Below are 27,313 nucleotides of genomic sequence, written 5' to 3' on the forward strand. Positions count from 1 at the left end.
AGGTTGATCTTGGAGTAGGTTAAAAGGTTGGCACAACATTGTGGGCCGAAGGGCCTGTGCTGTTCAGTTTTTATGCTCAACACACACAAAATGCTGGTGGAACTCGGCAGGTCAGATAGCATCTATGGAGGGAACTAAACAGTCAACGTTTCAGGCCACGTACCTTCATCACGATTGGAAAACAATCTACTACTTTCTTCTGATCTGCTGAGTTTCTCCAGCATTTTTTGTGTGCTGCTGCTGATTTTCAGCATCCACAGAGTCTACACACCATCGTTGTGAGTCTTCTCTGCTGCCTCTCTAGCATGATCACGTTCTTCCAGAGCAAATGGAACTGTGCACAGTTATGTCTCTGCCAAAGGAGGTGTCAGGTGCTCCTTCCCTCCGCTGGCTTGCAGGCCACCCGCTTAGCACCCCACCTCGATGAGGGTCACGTGAAGCCGTGGGAGCAGTGGTGGATGGTCGTATGAACAGCTGGTACATATCACAAGTCCTGGTTATGCGACCACTGACGCCAGGCAATCTCTGATGAGTGTTGGTGACGACTGTGGTCACCCGTCATGTAAAGACACTGCCTAGGAGAAGGCAATGGCAAACCACTTCTGTAGAAAAATTTACCTAAAACGAACATGGTCACAGGCCGTGATCGCCCATGTCGTACGACACAGCACATAACAAACGAATATATGAATAAAGCATAAACACGAGGAATTCTGCAGATGCTGGAAATTCAAGCAACGCACATCAAAGTCCACAGCCTCCTCTACTGTAAAGATGAAGCCACACCCAGGTTGGAGGAACAACACCTTATATTCCATCTGGGTAGCCTCCAACCTGATGGCATGAACATTGACTTCTCTAATTTCCGCTAATGCCCCACCTCCCCCCCCCGCACCCCATCCATTATTTATTTATATACACACATTCTTTCTCTCTCTCTCCTTTTTCTCCCTCTGTCCCTCTGACTATACCCCTTGCCCATCCTCTGGGTTTTTCCCCCTCCTCCTTTTCCTTCTCCCTGGGCCTCCTGTCCCATGATTCTCTCATATCCTCTTTGCCAATCACCTGTCCAGCTCTTGGCTCCATCCCTCCCCCTCCTGTCTTCTCCTATCATTTTGGATCTCCCCCTCCCCCTCTCACTTTCAAATCTCTTACTAGCTCTTTCTTCAGTTAGTCCTGACGAAGGGTCTCGGCCTGAAACGTCGACTGTGCCTCTTCCTAGAGATGTTGCCTGGCCTGCTGCGTTCACCAGCAACTTTGATGTGTGTTAAATGAATAGAGCAAAATGATCTGGAATTGTAGACTTGTTAAAGTCTGGTCGTAAAGAACAAAAAAAAACAGATGACCAGTGTGTTCAGCCCTTCTGATACCACATAGATAAGAGACATTACATTAAAATTTGTAGATAAGAGTTAACCAATGAGATTGCTCCTATTCAAATAACGCAATACCCCCAAGAAGCTCCCGGAAGTATACAGAGAACTGTAACTACTAGGAGACACATTGAACAATTCCATATACATACTATGACCACTGGGAAACATACTATACAGTTACATATACAGTATATAGTTGCTGAGATACATCCTTGGATGCGCTGGGACACATAATCAATGATGTAACCTGGGGTCATTGGATGTTTCGGGTCACTTAACATCAGACACCCTCATGCAGGCAACCTAGCCAGAGTTGATCAGCCCCCAGCTTATGTCCCAGCAGCACTGGTCCACAGGTCACACCTCTTGATCTGTAGCTATCTGGATGCTCACTCAGCAGCCTCTGCGATGGTCCTGATGGCCCTTTTCTTTGCAGCCCCCGTAATGTCAAGGAGAGAGTGAGCAGCCAACAAAACGTCTACACCCCACCTCTATAGGCTCGCATTCACGTGCCCTCCACCCTTCTCAGTGTCCTACCATTCACTGTGTAAGAACGACCGTGGTTGGTCCTACTGAAGTGCAAAACCTCACACATGTCTGCATTAAGTTCCATCTGTCATTTTTCCAGCTGAAGCAGATCCCTCTACAAGCCATGACAGCCTTCCTCACTGTCCACTACACCCCCAATCTTGGTGTCATCTGCAAATTTGCTGATGCAGTTAACCACATTATCATCCAGATCATTGCTACAGTGGCATGCAAAGGTTGGGGCACCCCTGGTCAAAATTTCTGTTACTGTGAATAGCTAAGCGAGTAAAAGATGACCTGATTTCCAAAAGGCATGAAGTTAAAGATGACACATTTCTTTAATATTTTAAGCAAGAAAACTTTTTTATTTCCATCTTATACAATTTCAAAATAACAAAAAAGGAAAAGGGTCCGAAGCAAAAGTTTGGGCACCGTCCATGGTCAGTACATAGTAACACCCCCTTTGGCAAGTATCACAGCTTGTAAATGCTTTCTGTAGCCAGCTGAGAGTCTTTCAATTCTTGTTTGGGGGATTTTCGCCTATTCTTCCTTGCAAAAGGCTTCTAGTTCTGTGAGATTCTTGGGTTGTCTTGCATGCACTGCTCTTTCGAGGTCTATCCACAGATTTTCAATGATGTTTAGGTCGGGGGACTGTGAGGACCATGGCAAAACCTTCAGCTTGCACCTCTTGAGGTAGTCCATTGTGGATTTTTGAGGTGTGTTTAGGATCATTATCCTTGCTGTAGAAGCCATCCTCTTTTCAGCTTTGGCTTTTTGACAGACAGTGTGATGTTTGTTTACAGAATTTGCTGGTATTTAATTGAATTCATTCTTCCCTCTACCAGTGAAATGTTTCCCGTGCCATTGGCTGCAACACAAGCCCAAAGCATGTTCGATCCACCCCCGTGCTTAAAGGTCGGAGAGGGTTTTTTTTCATGAAATTTTTTTTTCCAAACATACCTTTGCTCATTGCGGCCAAAAAGTTCTATTCAAAAGCTTCAAAGGAACATCTAAACAAGCCTGATGCATTTTGGAAACCAGTCCTACGGACTGATGAAATTAAAATAGAACTTTTTGGAAGCAAACATCACACTGTCTGTAAAAAAACTGAAGATGAAAAGAGGATGGCTTCTACAACAGGATAATGATCCTAAACACACCTCAAAATCCACAATGGACTACCTCAACAGGCGCACGCCATGGCCCTCACAGTCCCCCGAACTAAACATCATCGAAAATCTGTGTATAGACCTCAAAAGAGCAGTGCATGCAAAACGGCCCAAGAATCTCACAGAACTAGAAGCCTTTTGCAAGGAAGAATGGGTGAAAATCCCCCAAACAAGGATTGAAAGACTCTTAGCTGGCTAGAGAAAGCGTTTACAAGCTGTGGTACTTGCCACAGTGTTACTAAGTACTGACCATGCAGGGTGCCCAAACTTTTGCTTCAGGACCTTTTCCTTTTTTTGTTATTTTGAAACTGTAAAAGATGGAAATAAAAAAGTAATCTTGCTTAAAATATTAAAGAAATGTGTCATCTTTAACTTTATGCCTTTTGGAAAACAGGTCATCTTTTACTCGCTTACCTATTCACAGTAACAGAAATTTTGATCAGGGGTGCCCAAACTTTTGCATGCCACTGTATAGATGACAAATAACAATGGACCCAGCACTGATCCCTGCAGCACACCACTAGTCACAGGCCTCCAGTCAGGGAGGCATAATGGAATGTAACTCAAGTAAGTGTGAGGTTTAGCACCTTGTGTGTGTGTTATTTTTGTCATATGCTTAGTGATACAGTGAAAAGCTTTTGTTTGCCTTCCATCCAGGCAGATTGTTCCATACGTAGGCCCACCGAGGTAGTTAAAAACAAAACAGAATGCAGAATAAACTGCTCCAGACACAGGGAAAGTTTAGAGCAGATAGACAATAAGATGGATGAAGAGTTAATCTTTAGTGTTGAATGGTTCGTTCAATAGTCTGATAACAGTGGGATAGCAGCCGTCCTGCAGCCTGGAGGTACGTTATCTCAGGCCTTTGTATCTTCTGTCCCATGGGACCAGGGGAGAAGAGAGAATGTCTGGGCTGAGTGGGGTCTTTGATTATGTTGGTTGTTTTACTGAGGCAGTGGGAACTGTAGCCAGAGTCCATGGTTTGTTTGATGGATTGTGTAAAGTCCTCAACATTATGTTATTGTATAGACTATACAATCAAATGATCCATTCATTTTGAGAGGACTAGAATTTAAAAGCAAGGCCACATCTGGAGTATTGCATAGAGTTCTGGTTGCCCCAGTATAGGAAGGATGTTGAGTCTTTGGAGAGGGTGCAGAAGAAGTTTACCGAGATGTTTCCTGGAATAGAGGGCGTGTGTTATAATAAGAGGTCAGACAACTTGGGTTGTTTTCTCTGGCGCGGCGGAGGCTGGGGAAAGATCTAATAAACCTTTATAAGATCACGAGAGGCAGAACAGACAAACAGGGTTGAAATGTCTATTACATGCGTTTAAGGTGAGAGCAGGTAAGTTCAAACGATGTGAGGGGCAAGGTTTTTACACAGGGAGTGGTGGGTGTCTGGAATACACTGCCTGGGGTGGGGGTAGAGGCAGATACATTCTGGACTTCCAAGAAGCATTTAAATAGGCATATGAATGTGATGAAACTGTAAAGATATGGACATTGTGTGGGTAGAAGGGATTAGTTTAATTGGCCACCTGCTTACTGATTTAATTGGTTTCGCACAGTATTGAGGGCTGAAGGGCCTATTTCTGTGATGTACTGTTCTATGTTCTCCGTAATGCTGAGGCTTTACGAGGCATTGATCAGACCATTTTTGGAAGATTGTGAGCAGTTTTGGACCCCATATCTAAGAAAGGAGGGGCTGACATTGGAGAAGGTGCAGGAGAATGATTCCGGGAATGAAAGGATTAAAGTACGAAGAATGTTTGATGGCTCTGAGCCTGGACTCACTGGAGTTTAGAAGAATGAGGGGGAATTTAATTGAAACCTGCTGAAAATTGGAAGGCCTGGATGGGGGGGGTGCCTGGAGAGGATGTTTCCTATTGTGGGGAGGAGTCTAGGACCAGAGGGCACGGCCTCAGAATAGAGGCATATCCATTTGGAATAGAGATGAGGAGTTATTTCTTCAGCTGGAGGGTGGTGAATCTGTGGAACTCTTTGCCACACATAGTTGGGGAGGATAAGTCATTGGCTACATTTAAAGCGGAGGATGATAGATTCTTGATTGGTCAGGGCATCATAGATTATGAGGAGCAGGCAGGAAGAATAGGATTGAGGGACAGTAAATCAGCCATGATGGAATGGCAGAGCGGACTTGATGGGCTGAATTACCTAATTCTGCTCTTGCATCTTATGGTCTTACAGTTTGGCGTCACTCTAAACCAGGGGTTCTCAACCTTTTTTATGCCTAGTCCCCTACCACTATCCTCTGTGGACCCCTGGTTGGGAACCCCTGCTCTGGAGCTAATGAATTCCAGCCCTTGAAATGAGTTGACTGATTATTTAACCAGAATATCTGTAACTCTGAGGAGGGTTATTTCCTCGACCAAGGATTATCTAACGAGTCTACCTGTTTCCCTCTTTGTCCCAGGTGTGAAGTCATTGTCTGTCCCATCTCGGTGTAGTGACGTCGTCTGCTCCGATTACAGCATCATTAGCGGGCACTTTGACAAGAACGTGCGCCTATGGGACAGCAGGTAGGTGTTTGACGTGAAATCCCCAGTAGACATTCTGCCGGGGTATCATGTGCTAAATCCTAATCTAGTTCAATGTCAAATGAGGAGGGCAGCTTGAATTCCTGTAATATTTGTCTTAAAAAGATCAGTTTTATCTGTGACATGTACACCAAGTATACAGTGAGATGGGTTATTTGCATCAACGACCAACACAGTCCGAGGGTGTGCTGGGGGCTGCTCACAAGTGTCGCCATGCTTCCAGCACCGACATAGCATGCCTACAACTTACTAACACAAACTTTTATGTCTTTGGACTGTGGGAGGAAACCAGAGCCCCCGGAGGAAACCCACAAAGTCAAGGGGAGAACGTACAAACTCATTGCAGACAGCAGATAGAATTCAATCCGGGTTGCTGGGACTGTAAAGGGTTATGCTCACCGTGCCCCCCTAACCAAGATAAAATACCAAGATATAGTGAAAATGTTGTCTTAATAGTAGTAAAGCTTCTGACAGAATTTACTTCATGACTTAAGAAAATCTGCCAAACAGAGCTCAACAGTAAAAATATAACAAAAGCAATAAAAACATTTGCCACACCCATATTAAAGTATTCTTTTGGAATAATATCTTGGTCTGAAACTGATCTGGAAAATTTACAAAGAAAATCAAGAACTGAAATGACAAACTTTGGAAAACATTATGTACATTCAAACGCACTTTTTTTTTAAATTTTATTTTTATTTGGATAAGGAATTCACAAATATCATGTACTTTTTTCACACATATAATCTTTTCCATTTTTTTATATGTATAAAACTACAATTATTTATACATTCTTAAGTACACATTGAGATGATATAAAAGGAAAATAAACATTTAAATAGGTAATTATGTACTGTGGTAAATCTAACCTATTAGGCTAAGTAATGGAATTAGTTGTTAAGAAAAATAGTAATAATAGTTTCCATATAACCCTTCTGGACCATTTCCACTGGTCCAATATGTTGTATATAAGCCTATGTATCAACCATTGTAGGTATTTATATCCTAATTTGTTCATGCTTGCTCCTGCCCGCAGACATAATTATCCAATCCCTATGTACTTATTTACTTAATTTTTTCATTTTTTTATCCCTTTCCCAAATCTTTCCCTTTACTTGTGTTAATTCTCTATTTTCCAAAAGAAAACAAAAAAAAAACAAACATTTAGACTAGGGGTGCTTACGTTAGCAATATTACTGTGTTGATGAGAAGAGCAGTATAAATCATTAGGAGAGTCATCTAAAGTCTGCTTGCATTAACACTACGGAGGACATAAGGAGGAATAACAGACATAAAAAGTTTATACCACGGTCAGATAAAACTCCTAAGGATATATACAGTACACCTTTTCGTCACTGTCTGAAATTCTGCCAACGGTAGTTGTATTGTCAGTAAATTTACAGATAGTGTTTGAGCTGTGCCAAGCCACACGGTCATGGGGGTAGAGAGAGCAGAGCAGTGGGCTAATCACACACCCCTGGGGTGCACCAGTGTTGATTATCAGTGAGGTGAAGATGTTGTTTTCGATCTGCACAGACTGTTGTCTGCCGGTTAGGAAGTCGAGGATCCGGTTGCAGAGGGAGGTACGGAGGCCCAGGTTCTGGAGCTTTTTGATCAGAACTGTGCTCAATGCTGAGCTATAGTCAATAAACAGCATCCTGATGTAGGTATTTGCATTGTCCAGGTGACCCAAAGCCGCGTGAAGAGCCATTGAGATGGTGTCTGCTGTAGACCTGTTGTGGCGATAGGCAAATTGCAGTGGGTCCAGGTCCTTTCTGAGACAGGAGTTGATTCTAGTCATGACCAACCTCCCAAAGCATTTCATCACCATAGATGTGAGTGCTACTGGACAATAGTCGTTAAGGCAGCTCACACTACTCTTCTTGCGCACTGGTATAATTGTTGCCCTTTTGAAGCAGGTGGGATTGAAAATGTCTTTGAACACCAAGCCAGTTTGTTGGCACAGGCTTTCGGAGCCCTACCAGGCAATCCATTGGGGCCTGCTGGCTTACAAGGGTTCACCCTCTTGCAGGACAGCCTGATGTCGGCCTCTGAGACAGAGATCACAGGGTCATTGGATGCTGCAGGGATCTTCAGAGCTGTGGTTTCATTCTCCCTTTCAAAGCGAGCACAAAAGGTGTTGACCCCATCTGGTAGTGAAGAGTCGCTGCCATTCGTGGTGTTGGGTTTCACTTTCTAGGAAGTAATGGCCTGCAAACCCTGCCAGAGTCTGATTTCACCTCCAACCTTGTTCAGAATCATTCCTTAGCTCTTGAAATAGTCCTCTGCAAGCCATACCTGATTTTCTTTTACAGGCTTGGGTCACCAGACTTGAATGCCACAGACCTAGCCCTCAGCAGACGACGAGCCTCCTGGTTCATTTGTGGCTTTTGATTTGGGAATGTACAGCAAGTTCTCGTAGGGATACACTCATCCACACAGGTTTTAATGAAGTTGGTAACAACTGTGGGGCACTCATCCAGATTTGAAGATGAATCCCCGAACACAGTCCAGTCCACCAATTTAAAACCGTCTTGTAAGCGCTCCTGTGCTTCCCTTGTTCATACCTTCTTGTCCTCACTACTGGTGCTGCAGTCTTCAGTCTCTGCCTCTACTCAGGGAGAAGTACAGCCAGGTGATCAGACTTTCTGAAATGAGGGCATGGAATAGTACGATAGGCATTCTAGATGGTGGTGTAACAGTGGTCCAGTGTGTTGTTTCCTCTGGTACTACAAGTGATTTGTTAGAGACTTTTTGTTTAGCGACATTTTCAAGCTGGCCTGGTTAAAATCCCAGAGCATGATGGCGAAGGCATCCGGATGTGCTGTTTCATGCCTGTTGCTTACTTCGCTCAGCTCGTCTAGAGCCTGTTTTACACTGGCCTGAGATCACTGAAATCTCCTGCAGCAGATAAAGTGGACGGCACCTGGTTACAAGCTGTTCCAAGTCAGGTGAACAGGTCTGGGACAGACCCACCATGTTTGTACACCACAAGGATTTGATCATGAAGCAAACTCCACCTCTTCTACCCTTGGGAGACTCACAGTCCTACCTTAGCAGTGTATTGTGAACCCATCAATCTGGATCGCCACGTGCAGAATGGAAGGGGTTAACCAAGATTCCCTGAAACAAAAAATGCAACTGGTCTGAACATCCCTCTGATACAGCAGCCTCGCTCTGAGATCTTCAGTTTTACTTACTAGAGACTGTAGGTTTGCCAGCAAGATGGTCGGTATTGAGAGTCCAAATCCACATTTTCTTAGATAAACCTTTAAGCCTGCTCGGCATCCCCTCTTCTGCCGTCTCGAAGGAGAAGTGGGCCAGCGCCAGCGACCAGAGTCCATTTGAACTCCATCGATTTTAAGTAGTGACAGATTATTTAATAGCATTAAAATGGTGTGCAGACCTTGGACGTAGTTGCGGTTCGCAGCTGTAGCCGACTGAAAAGGGAGTATTTGATTGTTTCCATCGGAGCTGCTTGCTTGACTCACTTTGCCTATAGCAACCTGGCAGTATATTGTCCCAGTAGTAATAGCGACAACTGGTAGCATCCCAAAGTCTCTACACAGTAGCGTTAAACGCCCACACAGCAATGTTTATATAAATCTTCAGAAAACCACAATACTAAACAGCACAAGAATAGTCTGCAAGTTCCTAACAATTGAGAAATGAGTGCACTTGGTTATACCCATACCTCAGATTTTACCAGCTCGGGCTGAAAAAAAGATAAAAATAAAATAATAAAAATAATAACTTTATTTATAGAACATTTATATACAGATGATGGAGTTCAAAGTGCTTTACAATGGGATAGAAATGCAGAAAATAGGTGCAGGAGTAGGCCATTCGGCCCTTCGAGCCTGCACCGCCATTCAGTATGATCATGGCTGATCATCCAACTCAGAACCCTGCACCTGCCTTCTCGCCATACCCCCTGATCCCTTTAGCCACAAGGGCCATATCTAACTCCCTCTTAAATATAGCCAATGAACTGGCCTCAACTGTTTCCTGTGGCAGAGAATTCCATGGATTCACCACTCTCTGTGTGAAGAAGTTTTTCCTAATCTCGGTCCTAAAAGGCTTCCCCTTTATCCTCAAACTGTGACCCCTCGTTCTGGACTTCCCCAACATCAGGAACAATCTTCCTGCATCTAGCCTGTCCAATCCCTTTAGGATTTTATACGTTTCAATAAGATCCCCCTCAATCTTCTAAATTCCAACGAGTATAAGCCTAGTCGATCCAGTCTTTCACCTTATGAAAGTCCTGCCATCCCAGAAATCAATCTGGTGAACCTTCTCTGTACTCCCTCTATGGCAAGGATGTCTTTCCTCAGATTAGGGGACCAAAACTGCACACAATACTCCAGGTGTGGTCTCACCAAGGCCTTGTACAACTGCAGTAGTACCTCCCTGCTCCTGTACTCGAATCCTCTCGCTATAAATGCCAGCATACCATTCGCCTTTTTCACCGCCTGCTGTACCTGCATGCCCACTTTCAATGACTGGTGTATAATGACACCCAGGTCTCGTTGCACCTCCCCTTTTCCTAATCGGCCACCATTCAGATAATAATCTGTTTTCCTATTTTTGCCACCAAAGTGGATAACTTCACATTTATCCACATTAAATTGCATCTGCCATGAATTTGCCCACTCACCCAACCTATCCAAGTCACCCTGCATCCTCTTAGCATCCTCCTCACAGCTAACACTGCCGCCCAGCTTCGTGTCATCCGCAAACTTGGAGATGCTGCATTTAATTCCCTCATCCAAGTCATTAATATATATTGTAAACAACTGGATAAAGTACAAACATGAAAATTTAAAAAAAAAGAATATAAAAGACAAAAAGATGTTCATTAAAAGTGAGGATAAATAAATAGGTTTTGAGCTGGTGTTTAAATGCGTCAACTGAGTCTGCATCCTTCATAGTTTTAGGTTTTGAATTCCACAGTTTAGGAGTGGAGTTTGAAAAAGCTGATGTGCTAATTCAAAGTCAAAGTACATTTACTGTCAAAGTATGTATTCTTTATACAGCCTCGAGATTCGTCTTCTTACAGGCAGCCACAAAACAGAGACCCCATAGAACCCATTTAAACAAAAGAAGACCGTCAAACACGCAACTTGCAGAGAGAAAAAAAAGAAAGAAACCAAATCATACAAATAATGAAAGTAAGCAAATAGAATTCAGAACTGATGTTCACAACAATGAGTTCACACTGTGATCGTTGCAGGCCACAGCAACAGTTTGGTGCAGAGATAAGTTATCTTTTGAGGAAGACTGTTTAAATTATCTTGCATACCGTTTGTACAGATCACAGTGGATTGAGATAGAACAATTAAAAAATGCAGAATAAAGCGAAGCCGCTCTGGAGAAAGTGCAGTGCAGGTAGACGGTAAGGTGCAAGGTCGTAACCAGGGAGATTGGCAGCGACGCGGGGTGGCGGGACAGCAGATGGAAAGCGATTGGTGGATGTGGTTGAGGAGGAGTTGATTGGCAGATGGAGTCAGGTGGGGTAGGGAAGTGTGGAGAGTCCGGGAGGTGATGGTGGAGCCAACAAAGGGCTGTAGATGGTGGAATCTGATTCAAGCTTGTTTAATCGCATTTTCTGTACACAAGTGTAAAGGAGAATGAAATAATTGTTACTCTGGATCTGATGCAGCATAAAAGATAAAGAGCATTAAATAATAATAATAAACAAAATAAATATAAATACATAAGGGAGTATCTACATAGATTGATTGTATGTTCATAAAGTGATGTTAGGCACGGGAGTGTCTGTACAAAGGGTGACTGACAGGAAATGATAAAGTGAGGGAGAGAGGGAGGGGGAAGTTGATAGGTGAAAGAGATAAAGAGATGGAGAAGTGTGAGTCTGATAGGAGAGGACAGGAAATCATGGAAATAAGGGAAGGAGGAGGGGCACCAGAGGGAGGTGATGGACAGGTAAGGAGGTGAGGAGAGAGGAAACAGGAATGGAGAATGGTGAAGCCGTGGGGGGAGGGGGTGCAATTACCCAAAGTTAGAAAAATCGATGTTCATACCATCAGTTTACAGGCTACCCAGTCAGAATAAACAGTGTTGTTCCTCCATCCTGAGTGTGACCTCACCGTGGTTGCGGAGGAGGACATGTCAGAATGGAAGTGGGAAGATGACATAGATGCTGTCTGACCTGCTGAGTTCCTCCAGCATTTTGTGTGTTTTGCTCTGGTCCTCACTCTCAATAATTTCTCCATTGCCCCTTCCTACTTCATTCAAACCAAAGGTGTAGCCATGTGTGCTCGCATGGGTCCCGGCTATGCCTGCCTTTTTGTCAGCTATGTGGAACAGTCCACATTCCAATCCCACACCGGTATCGTTCCCCAACTTCCCCTATGCCACATCGATGACTGCATTGTTGCTGCTTCCTGCACTCATGCCGAGCTCATCGACTACATCAACTTTACCTCCAACTTCAACCCTGCTCTCAAATTTACCTGGTCTATTTCCAACATCTTCCTCTCCTTGCTCAATCTCACTGTCTCTATCTCAGGAGACACTTATCTACTGATGTCTATTATAAACCCATTGATTCTCTCAGCTATCTCTTCCCACCCCGTCACTTGTAAAAACGCTATTCTCTTCTCTCAGTTCCTCCATCTCCGCTGCATTTTTCTCAGCTTGAGACTTTTTGTGCCAGAACTACTGAGATGTTCTGCTACTTCACAGAAAAGGGGCTTTCCTTCCTCCACCATCCGCGTTGCCCTCACCCACATCTCTTCCATTTTGCATACATCCTCAGCCCATCCTCCTGCCACCACACCAGGGATAGAGTTCCTCTTGTCCTCACCTACCACCCCACCAGCCTCCGCGTCCAGCACATAATTCTCAGTAATCTCTGCTATCTCCAAAGGGATCCCACAACCAAGCACATCTTTCCCTCCCCCCTCTTTCCACTTTCTGCAGGGATCGCTCCCTACCTGATTCTCTTGTCCATTTGTCCCTCCCCACTGATCTCCCTCCTGGCACTTATCCTTGCAAACAGAACAAGTGCTACACCTGCCCTTACATGTCTTCCCTCACAGGGCCCCAAACAGTCCTTCCAGGTGAGGTGACACTTCACCTGTGCATCTGTTGGGGTCATCTACTGAATCTAGTGCTCCCGGTGTAGTGTAGCCTCCTGTATATTGGTGAGACCTGAAGTAGATTGGGAGACCACTTCACTGAGCACCTAACATTTGTCCGTCAGGAAAATAGTCATAGTCATAGTCATAGTCATACTTTATTGATCCCGGGGGAAATTGGAAAAGCAGAAGTATTGGTGGTTAGAGACATTGAAGTGTGGGTTAGTAGGTGGAGGTGTTGATCAGCTTTACTGCTCGGGGAAAGTAACTGTTTTTGAGTCTGGTGGTCCTGGTGTGGATGCTACGTAGCCTCCTCCCTGATGAGAGTGGGACAAACAGTCCATGAGCAGGATGGGTGGGATCCTTCATGATGTTCCTGGTCCTTTTCCAACACCCTTCTGTCTATATGTCCTTGATGGTGGGTAGGCTGGTGCTGATAATATATTTAGCAGTTTTGATCAGTCGTTGCAGAGTCTTCCTGTCTGATGCAATGCAGTTTCCGCACCATGCAGTGATGTAGTTGTTAGGACGCTCTCTACTGCGCTTCTATAGAATTACAGAAGGTGATTAGTGAATTTAGATAAGGGACGGCTGGTGGGCAGATGGGAACAGGTAGGGAAGAGGGTCAGGGACCCAGGGGACTGAAGGTTTGCGTGAAGTGTAGATGGAGAGGAGAAAGTAATTGGGTAACAGGACAATGGGGGTTACAGAATGAACCTTGAAGCAAAGGAGACTGAGAAATGTTATGGAGGAAGGTTTCCTTGTGTGGGGCTGGATAGGGTGACTGAGTCCTAGAGAGTACAAGGTTAATTACAGGAGTCTTAACAGTGTGGAGAAACAGAGGAATCCTGGGGCCCACGTCTATAGATCTCTCAAAGTCACCGAGCAAGCTGATAGGGTGGTTAAGAAGGTGTCTGGTGTGTTGGCATTCATTATCCAGGCGAGCAGCTCCATAAAACTCCGGTTAGGCCACACTTGGAATATTGTGAACAGTTCTGGTCATGCCTATCTGGAAGTTTTAGAGTGGATGCAGAGGAGATTCACCAGGATGCATAATGCCAGTGATGTGGGTTCAATTCCCACTATGGTCTGTAAGGAGTTTGTACCCTCTCGCCGTCACCTCATAGGTTTCCTCCAGCATTCTGTAGATGTATGGGTTGTCAGGTGAGTTGGGCATGTGGGCGAATTGGCCGTGTGGGCTCATCGGGCCGGAAGGGCCAGTTCCCGAGCTCTATCATTAAATAAATAAGTAAAGTTGCTCCTCGGGTTCTTAATAAAGCTTTAACTTCTGACCTTACAACCACATATTCTGGTTTTCCCTGTATATAAAAAAAAACGCTTACCCTATCTATGCCCCCCATGATTTGATACAAGTCTAACAAGATGAACTTTCAATCTCCTGCACTCTAAGGAGAAAAGTCCCAGTCTGTGTATCATCAGTAAAGCCCTTCCCACCACTGAGCACATCTATACGGAGTGTTGTTGCAGGAAAGCAGCATCCACCATCAACGGCTCCCACCACCCAGGCCAGGCACTGTTCTCACTGCTGCCATCAGGCAGAAGGTACAGGAGCCTCAGGACCCACACCAGGTTCAGGGACAGTTATCACCCCTCAACCATCAAGCTCTTGAACCAAAGGGGATAACTTCACTCAACTTCACTTGCCCCATCACTGAAATGTTCCCAGACTAATGGATGCACTTTCAAGGACTCTTCATCTCATGTTCTTGATATTAATTGTTTTTTAATTATTATTATTATTATTTTGTTATTGTTTGCTTTTTGCATTTGCGCAGTTTGTTGTCCTTCGCACATTGGTTGTTAGTCTATCGTGTTGTGTGCAGTTTTGCATTGATTCTCCCCCCTCTCCTTCACCATTTCCCTCTCCCACCTGCCCATCACCTCCCTCTGGTGCTCCTCGCCCCTTTTTTCTTTCTTCCGTGGCCTTCTGTCCTCTCCTGTCAGATTCCCCCTTCTCCAGCCCTGTATCTCTTTCACTGATCAACTTCCGAGCTCTTCACTTCCCCCCTCCCCCCCTCCCGGTTTCACCTGTCACCTTGTATTTCTTCCTCCCTTCCCCTCACCTTCTAACACTGACTCCTCGTCTTTACTCTCCAGTCCTGATGAAGATTCTCAGCCCAAAGCATCATCTGTTTACTCTTTTCCATGGATGCTGCCTGGCCTGCTGAGTTCCTCCAGCATTTTGTTGTTTACATTGATTCTATTCTGTTTGTTTATGTTACTGTGAATGCCCACAAGAGAATGAATCTCAGGGTGTATAGAATGAACAGATTTATTACGTATTTAGAGATATAGCACGGTAAGAGGCCCTTCCAGCTCAATAAGCCTGCGCCACCCAATTACCCCCATGATATATGTACTTAAGAAATAAATTTACTTTCAACTTTCAACTCCACCACCCCCTGCCCTGCCCCCATAACTCAGTCTCTTTAGTCCTAGAAACATTCTGGTTAATCACACAGTCTTTTTTCCCAGGGTAGTGAAATCCAGAACCTTTTTCTTTCTTTTCTTTTTTAAATCTTTTTATCAATTATTATTGAAAATCAACAACAAAAAATACATTGAAGTAATTAAGTCAACATATCAATATGTACAATAAGAGTTAAACGATCAACCAAGTTAAACAATATATTAATAATAATAAGAAAAAAACAAAATGTTAAAGCTATTTTTTTTTGGAAAAAAGAAAGAAGGAAAAAGAACCCCTACTAACTAAAACAAAAAAACCCTAACAAAAAAAAATCCATTTGGAGCACAACCCCGGAACTGTACGCCATACAAGCTTCCATAAAAGAAAGACATCAATCTGCCAACCAAATCCACTTACCCAAGAATCAGAAAGGGACCATCTTAATTAACTGAAATCAAATGATAGTCGTGGGCAAAAGAGCCCCACCTTTTCTCAAAGTCAAATCGAGGATCAAAAGTTCGACGTCTGATTTTCTCCAAACTAAGACATAACATCACCTGGGAAAACCATTGTATCAAAGTGGGACCAGAGGCATCTTTCCATTTCAATAAAACAGTCCTTCTGGCACATATTGGTCTGATATAGAAATACTGTGAATATATTGAGGGATTATACCGAACAAAACTGTCAATTTATTAGGTTGTAAATTAATTTTTATAAAGCTTTAGAAATTGTAGAAAAAATAGATTTCCAAAACTGTTTCAATACAGAACACGACCAAAACATATGTGTCAATGTAGCTCTGTCTGCCAGAGAAAGCAGGATCTCCCAGTGGCCATACATTTTAACTCCACATCCCATTCCCATTCTGATATGTCTATCTACGGCCTCCTCTACTGTAAAGATGAAGCCACACTCAGGTTGGAGGAACAACACCTTATATTCCGTCTGGGTAGCCTCCAACCTGATGGCATGAACATTGACTTCTCTAACTTCCCCTAATGCCCCACCTCCCCCTCGTACCCCATCTGTTATTTATTTATATACACACATTCTTTCTCTCTCTCTCCTTTTTCGCTCTCTGTCCCTCTGACTATACCCCTTGCTCATCCTCTGGGTTCTCCACCCCCCTCCTTCTCGCTGGGCCTCCTGTCCCATGATCCTCTCATATCCCTTTTGCCAATCACCTGTCCAGCTCTTGGCTCCATCCCTCCCCCTCCTGTCTTCTCCTATCATTTCAGATCTCCCCCTCCCCCTCCCACTTTCAAATCTCTTACTAGTTCTTCCTTCAGTTAGTCCCGACGAAGGGTCTTGGCCCGAAATGTCGACTGTACCCCTTCTGCCTGGCCTGCTGCGTTCACCAGCAACTTTGATGTGTGTTGCTTGAATTTCCAGCATCTACAGAATTCCTCGTGTTGATGTATAATTTTAAATTGAATTAGAGAGTGACTAGCACAAATCGAAGAGAGTTAACCAACTTCAAAATTCGCAACCAATCCTCTGTTATCAAGGTCATGTTAAGCTCTGTTTCCCAATCTTGCTTAATCTTAAGTAAAGGATAATTATCCTGTTGTAATTTACTATTACAAGTTTTCCCAATGAAACCTTTCACTAAAGGGTTCATTTTTAAAATAATGTCTAACAGGTCAGAATCTTGTATATATGGAAAATTACTTAAATATTCTTGTAAGGATATTGCAAAAAGTGTGAGTATGAGAGACAGTATTTAGTTACTAATTTGTCAAAGGACATCAATCCACCTTCTTGAAACAGATCCATAAAGGAATAAATTCCTTTATTCCTCCAAAGAGAAAAGGTAGGATCATCAAGTGAAGGTTTAAATAAATAATTTCATAAATTAAACTAAGAAGGTTAAATTTTTTAAGATTAAAAAACTTACGAAACTGATACCAAATTTGTAATGACTGCTTAATCATAGGGTATATATTTAGAATAGAAATTTTGGCTAGTTGTACAGGTAAAGAAGCTCCTATTAACGAAGTTAAGTAAAATTGTTTCACAGCTTTCAATTCCAGATCAACCCAAGGTGGTCGTTGATTTTTTATTGGTCCATTATAACCAAGAACACACATAACGTATATTAACTGCCCAATAATACACTCTTAAATTAGGCAAAGCAAAACCTCCATCCTTTTTTAATTTTTGTAAATGATATTTTCCAATTCTTGGTCTTTTATTATTTCAAACAAAAGATGAAATAATAGAATCAACCTGATCAAAAAAGTTAGAAAAATAGAAATATTTTGAAATACATATAAAAAATTTGGGTAAAATCATCATTTTAACTGCATGAATTTGACTGGCTAATGAAAGTGTAAGTGGATTCCATCTAGAAAATAATTGCTTCATAAAATCCACTAAGGGAACTAAATTAGTTCTATAAAGGTCTCCATAATTTTTAGTGATGAAAATACCTAAATATTTAAAAGAATCCGTAACCCTAAAAGGAATGTCGTCATATATAGAAGCAGAATCATTGAAAGGAAATAATTCACTTTTATGCAGGTTATGCAGGAAGCTTAGGACATGGGTTTATCTTTCCTACTAAATGCAATTAGCATATGCAACAGTTCATCTCTGCAACAGGAGAACACACCTCATAACGCAATAGTCCCTGCTTTATTATTTTGTAGATTATTTTGCACAGTGGTAAATTATTGTGTATTATTATTCTGTACTTTATTAGTTAATATTCTTATACTTATTATTATTGCTAAGTGTGTTTTTAAATGTTGCTGCTGTAACAAAATAATTTCCCACTCGGGATCAATAAAGTACTTATTATTATTATTATTATTAAGATGAGAGGAGAGGTTTAATAGGAACCTGAGGGGCAACACTTAATACACACTGTGTGGTCCATTTATGGAACAAGCTGCCAGGGGAAGTGGTTGAGGGAGGTACCACACTTACTGCCTGTTATGCCGCTGGCGTTTCGGGCGGCAGTGAAGCTCGTCCATCTCTGGCGGTGTTCAGTCCTTCCTTCTTCATCTCAGTACCTTCCTCTCAGTTCTCACTACCGTCAGTCATGCAAGTCTCGGGTGGAGGCTCGGGAATACCGTCGCACTCAGGTGTAGAAGGATTCTTCATTGCTGTTTCTGTAACAGTTTTGTTCAACCAGTCAGGGTTGTTAGCCCTGAGCCAAACGCCCAAACCTGGAGGACCAGTGGACCATTCTTAGTTTGACCTGTCTGGCATGAGTGACCCTACCATGAGCCAAAGTATAAAGCCCTGACTCCAGCCGACATTACTTTCCCGGCCATTGAGGCATGCAAACCTTCAAACCCAATGACAAGGTTGTGGTCCTCTTGGAAGAGGCAGCTACAATAACAACTTTTAAGTGACACTTGGGCATGGAGAGGAAAGGGCTAGAGCAGGGATTCCCATTACACCGTGAGACCAATTAGCCTACTAGCCCATCGTACGTCCTTGGAACGTGGGGGAATCCGGAGCACCAAGAGGAAACCCACGTGGTCATGGGGAGAATCGAACCCATGTCACTCGTGGTGTTAAACACCTCTTGGCTACTAGGACGTCTCCATTCATATTGTCGGTCATTTCTGCTCAGGTCGGGAGTCCAGACTGACGCCATCGTACTGCAGGGGAAGGTGACATCCTTGGACATCAACCAGGACCAGACGCAGTTGCTCGGGTGCTCTCGGGATGACCTCCTGAGTGTGGTGGACTTGCGGATGAACAGGGTCATGAAGGAGCTCAGGTAGGAAATGTCCTGGGACTGCCCCATAGAATGCGGGTCTATCCGTGTCTGGGATTGTGCTGAGACTTCACTGGTGGAGGTTTCTTGGAGAGCATGCAGAGGGAGTTAGCAGAAAAGGACAGCATTTACCTTTCCCACAGTCTAAGACATATGGGTTAGTAGGTTAATGGGTCATTGTAGATTGTTCTGTGATTAGGCTAGGGTTAATTGGTAGGTTGCTGGGTGGTGCGGCTCGGGTGGGTCTGTTCTGCACTCTGTCTTTGTATCTAACCTGTCTCCCTCTGGCACTCCCCTCTGCCCAGTGCAACTTATCCTCACGATGAACATCCCTTCTGATCGATCCTACTTCCTCCAAAGCGAAGGCTTAGCCACGGGCAACAGCTCACTTCTCAGTGCCTACATGTTCCTGACACCACTCTACAACTCCTGTCTGCTCTAGTGACGAATGCATCGTTGCAGCTTCCTGCACCAGCCTGTGTCACTAACTTCCAGCCACACTCAGACTTTTTTAAGCCTGTGTCACTAACTTCCAGCCACACTCAGACTTTTTTAAGCCTGTGTCACTAACTTCCAGCCACACTCAGACTTTTTTAAGCCTGTGTCACTAACTTCCAGCCACACTCAGACTTTTTTAAGCCTGTGTCACTAACTTCCAGCCACACTCAGACTTTTTTAAGGTCCAGCTGAAGGGTCTCAACCTGAAACATTTCCTTCCACAGACCATAAAGGCACGAGATTCTGCAGATACTGGAAGCCCAGAGCAACACGCACAAAGTGCTGGAGGAGCTCAGCAGGTCAGGCAGCATCTGTGGGAATGAATAAACAGTTGACATTTCATTAGGACTCGGCCCAAAATACTTTTATACTTTTATTGTCGCCAAACAATTGATACTAGGACATACAATCATCATAGCGATATTTGATTCTGCGCTTCACACTCCCTGGATTATAAATATTAAATGTTAAAGATACTAAAAATAGTTAAAATGGGTAAATATTAAAAAGTTAAATTATAAATCATAAATAGAAAATAGAAAAATGGGAAGTAAGGTAGTGCAAAAAAACCGAGAGGCAGGTCTGGGTATTTGGAGGGTACGGCCCAGATCCGGGTCAGGATCCGTTCAGCAGTCTTATCACAGTTGGAAAGAAGCTGTTCTCAAATCTGGCCGTACGAGTCTTCAAGCTCCTGAGCCTTCTCCCGGAGGGAAGAGGGACGAAAAGTGTGTTGGCTGGGTGGGTCGTGTCCTTGATTATCCTGGCAGCACTGCTCCCACAGTGTGCGATGTAAAGATCGGTTTTTGTGATGTGCTGCGCCGTGTTCACGATCTTCTGCAGCTTCTTCTGGTCTTGGACAGGACAACTTCCATACCAGGTTGTGATGCACTCTAGAAGAATGCTTTCTACGGTGCATCCATAAATATTGACTGTTTATTCATTTCCACAGATGCATATCCAGTTGTGTGTGTGTGTGTGTATTACTCCTTCCACAGATGCCTGATCTGCTAAGTTCTTCCAAGAGCTCTTTTGTGCTCCAGGTTCCAGTCTCATTAGATACAAATATATTCTTATCTGTTCATTATGTGATGTGTCGTATGCCATGGGCGATCATGGTCTCTCCGGATTGCAGGTCGATGGGAGTTGGCGGTTTAAATGGTCAGCATGGATGAGATGGGCCAAAGAGCCTGTATCTGTGTTGTACTTTTTTATGACTCCATGACCATTAATGTTGTTGGCATTTTTTCCCACAGAAGTGGTTTGCCATTGGCTTCTTCTGGGCAGTGTCTTTACAGGATAGGTGACCCCAGCCATTATCAATACTCTTCAGAGATTGTCTGCCTGGTGTCAGTGGTCGCATAACCAGGACTTGTGATATGCTCCGGCTGCTCGTACGACCATCCACCACCTGCTCCCCTGGCTTCACGTGACCCTGATTTTTGTGGTTGGGGGGGAGTTAAGTAGGTGCTACACCTTGTCCAAGGGTGACCTGCGGGCTGGCCGGTATAAGGAGCACCTTTCACCTCCTTTGGTAGAGTCATATTTGCACACCACCACTCAAGATTTATTGACACTGACTTATATGACATGAAATTTTGCAGCAGTAGTGCAAAGGCATAAAATTACTATTGATTAATAAATACAGTAAATAAATAATGTATAAATAAAGGAAAATTAGTTGATAAGTTCATGGACCATTCAAGAATCTGAGGGCAGAGAGGAAAAAGCTGTTCCTGATTCACTGCGTCTTAGTAGGGAAAAGAGGCCACGTTCCCAATGATCAGAGCTCTCAGAGCTGGATGCCACCTTCCTGAGGCATCTGTTGAAGATGTCCTCAATGCTGGGGAGGCCAGTGCCCAGGATAGTCTTTACAACCCTCTTCCAGTGCAGTGCAGTGGCCCTTCGTTACCAGTCAGTCGGCGTGCCTCCACCATACATCTGGAGAAATTTGCTAGTTAACTATGGATTTGTACCAATGCCTCTTGTGATCTCGTGCTCTTGGATCCTCTCAATACCGTACCAATCAGACTGCTCTCCACGGTGCATCTTTAGAAACTTGTAAGAGTCTTTGGTGCCATACATTTGGGGCACTTAAAGGATAGGCAAATGGGCAAGAGAAAAATGGGGCACTCTGTAGGAGGCAAAACTTTGATAGTTCTTAGAGTAGGTTGAGGATTGGCTCATCGTCGTGGCCAAAGTGCCTGGACTGTGCTGTAATGGTCTAAGACCTCCTCAAACTCCTAATGCAGTTCAGCCATTGGTATGCCTTTTGTGCAATTGCTTCATGTGCTTGGGCTCAGGATAGCCCCTTAGAGATGTTAGTGCCCCGGAACGTGAAGCTGGACGTACCTCAATCTACCTGAACGCTTTTTTTCCAGGTCAGAAGGGTTCAAGTGTGGAGCTGATTGGACCAAAGCGATTTTCAGGTGAGTGAGACTCGAAGGCGGGTGGGTCTTGCACTGAACTTCAAGTTCAAGTTTAATTGTCATTCAACCATACATGTATATACAACCAAACGATACAACATCCTTCCAGGGTCAAGGTGTAAACCAGGCTACATACAGTCACACACAGCACATACAGTCACAAAAATAATATCAGCACGGGTCCCTGAGTGCTTTGGCCTGAAGATCGACGGTGCACAGAAAATCAAAGCCCAGCTGGAGCCGTTCAGCCTGAGGTACAGAATCCTCACGTTCGAAGGGGGCAGAGAAGTAGGATTGGATAAGGCCTTAAAACGCAGGAGCAGAATTAGGCTTTTCGGCTCATCAAGTTTGCTGTGCCATTCCATCATGCCTGATTCATTATCCCTCTCAACCCCCTTCTCCTGCCTTTTCCCCAGAACCTTTTGCACCTTTTCTTATCAACCTCCACTTTAAATACATTATACCCAGTGACATGGCCTCCACAGTCATCTGTGGCAATGAATTCCACAGATTCACCTCCCTCCGGCTAAAGAAATTCTTCCTACTCTCTGTTCTAAAGGGACGTCCTTCTATTCTGAGGCTGTACCATCTGGTACTAGTCTCTTCCATTACGGATGACCCAAAATGTTTAAGTTAGATTAGAAACCAAAGAATCTAAAGATTATAAAAAAAATATTTCTCACATGTACATCAAAATATACAGTGAAATTTGTTGTTTTGCGTCAACGACCAACATAGTCCGAAGATGTGCTGGGGGCAGCCCACATTTTCCAATCATCAATGTATTGCCTACCCAGATATTGATTTATGATTGTCACAGGTACCAAGGTGCAATGGAGTAACTTGTCTCGTGTACTATCCACACGATCAGTTCTCACAATGGAATACTCTCATTGGCCACTTTGTTAGGTAACTCCTATAACCCACCAACTTAACCGTAGCCTAATCACAATATACAATGGCCAATTACCTACCAACTGGTAGGTGTGTAGACTGTGGGAGGAAACTGGAACAGGTACTTTCTGGACCTAACAAAGTGGCCACTGCGTGTATGTTCATGGTCTCTGCTGCTGTAGCCCGTCCACTTCAAGTTTTGATGTTGTTCATTCAGAGATGCTCTTCTGCACACCACTGTTGTAACACGTGGTTATTTGAGTTACTGTCGCCTTCCTGTCAGCTTGAACCAGTCTGGCCATTCTCCTCTGACTTCTCTCACTAACAAGGCATTTTCACCCTCAGAACTGCCACTCACTAGATGTTTATCCAATCACAAACAAAAGAAAATCTGCAGATGCCGGAAGTCCGAGCAACACAGACAGAAAGCTGGAGGAACTCAACAGGCCAGGCAGCATCTATGGAAAAGAGAACAACACCCTTCCTGCTGAAGGGTTTTGGCTTGAAATGCCGACTGTACCCTTTTCCATAGATGCTGCCTGGCCTGCTGAGTTCCTCCAGCATCTTGTGTATGTCACTGGATGTTTTTTTTGTACCGTCCTCTGTAAGCTCCAGAGACTGTTATGTATGAAGATCCCAGGAGATCAGCAGTTCCTGAGATACTCAAACCATTCTATTTGGCAATAACAATCATTCCACGGTCAAAATCACTTAGATCACATTTCTTCCCCATTGTGATGTCTGGTCTGAACAATTAAACCTCTGGACTGTGTGTGCATGCTTTTTTGCATTGAGTTGCCACCACATGAGTGGCTGATTAGATACTAGACATCTGTGGATATCGGCCTGTCTCAGGTCGGTGGGCCCTAGGATCAAGTATCCGTGTGAGCAGGTGGCACGACCACCAGTGAGCCGATGAGCCTAGAGTTTGGGGTCCCATCATCAGCTAGTCCGAGAGTCAATATTGAAGTTGGAAGGTCAATCGGAAGTTTGGAAGATAAAGGCCGATGACTGAAGACTGGAGGCTTGGAGGCTTTGCTGGGATTGGAAGAGAGGGACTATTTTGCTGTTGTGTTCTATGTTGTTATTCCAAACATTGTGGGCATGCTGTGTGGGCGCCAGTAAGTGTGATGACAGTTACGGGGACCCCGTCACATTGTTATGGTTGTATTGGTTGTTGATGCAAATGATGCATTTCACTGTATGTTTCAATAAGATTGATTTTCCCCCAATCACCTTAAAATTTACCCTTTTGTATGAACCATTTCTCCCCTCACATCTCATCTTCCTTCTGTCAAAACAGAAAGATCCTAACTCACTCCATCTATTCTCATAAGACATGCTCTCTAATCCAGGCAACATCCTGGAAAATCTCCTCTGCGCACTCTTTAAAGTTTCCCCATCTTTCCTGTAATGAGGCGACCAGAACGAAACATATTTCAAGCAACACACACAAAATACTGGAAGAACTCAGCAGGCCTGGCAGCATCTATGGATCCCACTCCAGGTTTCACCTATCACCTTGTGTTTCTCTCTCCCCTCCTGCCACCTTTTAAGTCTGCTCCTCAGCATTTTTTTTCTCCAGTCCTGCTGAAGGGTTTTGGCCCAAAATGTCAGCTGCATTCTTTTCCATGGATGCTTCCTGGCCTGCTGAATTCCTCCAGCATTTTGTGTGTGTTGCTCTGCATTTCCAGCATCTGCAGATTTTTCTCTTGTCTGTGATTTGACAATGTTACAAGTATGGTCGAAGCAGGGTTTAATAGAGCTGCAACATTACCTCCCAGCTCTTGAACTCAATCCCCCAACTAATGAAGGCCAACACACCATATACCTTCTCAACAACCCTATCAACTTGAGTGGCAACTTTGAGGGATCTATGGATGTGGATCCCAAGATCCCTTTGTCTCTCCACACTGCTCAGAATCCTGTCATTGACCCTGTTCTCTGCCTTCAAGTTTGACCTTCCAAAGTGAATCACTTCACACTTTTCCAGATTGAACTCCGTCTGCCACCTTTCAGCCCAGGTTTGCATCCTCTCAGTGCCCCGCTGACCAATCCTAGCAAGTGTGAGTTGGAGCAGTTCTACAGTTTGAGGATGATCCGTAAATGCTGATTGTCTGATTGGTTTCCCACTCGCGTTCCTCTTCCTTTCTCCTCAGCCCCGATGGGTGCTATGCTGTGGTCGGATCCTCGGATGGGACGCTCCACATCTGGGACGTCCACACCGGGGACGTAAAGGCAGCCCTGTCTGGAGAGCACAGGTAGGTGGAGTAAACTCGACCCACGGAGCCTGTACTGACCCCATGTAATGACAGTCCAGCCTGACCCCATTCTTTGGTGTCTCCCCAGAATTCACCAAACTCTTTCACATTGGGTATGGATCAGGAAGGTTCCTTAAGGTTGTTATAGCTAGAGTGAGATGGTGAGTAGTGGGATAAGCTCCCACTGCCTATTAAACGCTCCCAGTGGCGTGCATCCCAAAATGGCCTCTGACAACCAAGTCTAGCTCCTGGCCCTCATGTCTGGTTTAGCTACTAAGCCTGGTAGAATTGTTTCTACTGACAGGTGAAGGAGCAAAGGTGGATTACTGGTGCCTTAAAGCTTCTCGCTCATGGCAGATGGGGCTCATTAGCTGTGGCTGGCAGCTCATCTAGGAGAAGGAAAACTCTGATTTCAAACCTCCGCTGCCTTGCAGCTATACCCTCTCATGGGGGAGGCTTTGGGAAGAAATCCCAAGCGAGAAATTCGGAGCTGGAGTCCCTAAGGCAGACCTACATTGAGTCCCATGTTGACTGGCAACACTTACAACGTCTCTGGTGCCAAACTGTATCGGCCTTTGCTGTTCCTTTGGTTTCATCAGCTGTGTGGAGAGGGGGAGCCTGCTGCATGGGCAACAGCTTGCTCTCCATATCACACTGCCCTGGCCTGCGACCTTGACAGCTAGGCCACAGCATCCATGGTTGTCCCCGACCAGTGGAGGCCTGAGTAATCTAGATCTCTTTGGAATTCTAACATTGAGTCCACCCAACTTCTCCCTACATCTGGATCCTTCCTAGAATGAGGCAACCAGAACTGACCAGAATACTCCAAGTTCCTAAAACTTTCTACACCCTAGCAAGCTGTGAAGTGGAACAGTTCCGCAATGTGGGAAAGCTCCATGAATGCTGATTATCAATTGGCACCTACGTACAGTGATGCTCGAGAATTAGTGAACCTTGTAGAATTTTCTCTATTTCTACATAAATATGACCTAAAATGCGATCAGATCTAAGTCCTAAAATGAGGATGAGAACCCAATTAAATTACTAACACAAAAAATTATACTTGTTCATTTATTTATTGAGAAAAATGATTCAATATTACATGTATTTGTTGGAAAAAATATGTGAACCTCTGGGGTAATGCCTTCTACAAAAGCGATTTGGAGTTGGATGTTCCAATCAATGAGTTGAGATTGGAGGTATGGATTGTAGAGGTGCTGTGTCCTATAAAACAGACATATAAAGTCAGGTTACTGACAGAGCCCGCTCTTTTCGAGAGAGATCTCTTTATGTGCACCCTGCCTCAGTCAAAACAGCTTTCAGAAGACTTTAGAAGAAGAATTATACGGATGCATGAAACTGGAAAAGACTGCAAAAGCATTTCGAAAGACCTGAGTGTTCATCACCCCACAGTAAGAGAAGTTGTCTACAAATGGAGGAAACTCAGTACAGTTGCTACTCTATCTAGGAGTGGGCACCCTGCAAAGATCACACCAAGAGCACAAGGTGCAGTGCTGAAGGAGGTGAAAAAGAACCCAAGGGTAACAGCAAAAGACCTGCAGAAATCTCTAGAACTTGCTGAAGTCTATGTTCACGTGTCTGCTATAAGAAAAACACTGAACAAGAATGGTGCTCATGGAAGGACACTATGGAGGAAACCACTACTCTCCGAAAAAACACATTGCTGCATGTCTCAAGTTGCAAAAGACCACCTGGATGTTTCACAATGCTTCTGGGACAATGTTCTGTTGACAGATGAGAGAAAAGTTGAACTTTTTAGTAGAAATGCACATTGCTATGTTTGGAGGTAAAAGGGCACAACACACCAACATCAAACCTCATCCCAACTATGAAGCACGGTGGAAGGAGCACCAAGATTTGGGGCAGCTTTGCTGTCTCAGGGCCTGGACAGCGTACAATCATTGAGGGAACAATGAATTCAAAATTGTATCAAGACATTTTACAGGAGAATGTCAGGGTAGCAGTCCGTCACCTGAAGCTTGATAGAAGTTGGATGATGCAACAAGACAATGGCCCGAAAGACAAGGGTCAATCAACAACAGAATGATTTAAAAAGAAGAAAATTCTTGTTTTGGAATGGCCGAGTCAAAAGGCCTGACCTTAATCCTATAGAAACATTGTGGAAGGATCTGAAGCAAGCAGTTCATGCAAGGAAGCCCACCACCATCCCAGAGTTGAAGCAGTTTGTGAGGAGGAATGACGTAAAATTCCTCCAAGCTGCTGTGCAGGACTGATCAACAGTTAATGGAAATGTTTGGTTGAAGTTGTTGCTGTACAAGGAGAAGTCACACCAGTTGCTGAAAGCAA

General features: G+C 44.1%; 1 protein-coding gene across 1 annotated transcript in view; it reads left to right on the plus strand.

The window, feature by feature from the left end:
- The window catches only part of LOC140199981 (autophagy-related protein 16-like), a 98,970-nt gene that overhangs the window by 68,971 nt on the left and 2,686 nt on the right, over positions 1-27,313 (plus strand). Inside the window, exons 14-17 of the mRNA XM_072262541.1 lie at positions 5,510-5,615; positions 18,760-18,909; positions 21,783-21,830; positions 24,884-24,985. Of these exons, the coding sequence (XP_072118642.1) occupies positions 5,510-5,615; positions 18,760-18,909; positions 21,783-21,830; positions 24,884-24,985 (406 nt within the window). The remainder of the gene's footprint in view (positions 1-5,509; positions 5,616-18,759; positions 18,910-21,782; positions 21,831-24,883; positions 24,986-27,313) is intronic.

The sequence above is a fragment of the Mobula birostris genome, chromosome 7 (genome assembly GCF_030028105.1).
Source record: "Mobula birostris isolate sMobBir1 chromosome 7, sMobBir1.hap1, whole genome shotgun sequence".
Lineage (NCBI taxonomy): Eukaryota > Metazoa > Chordata > Chondrichthyes > Myliobatiformes > Myliobatidae > Mobula > Mobula birostris.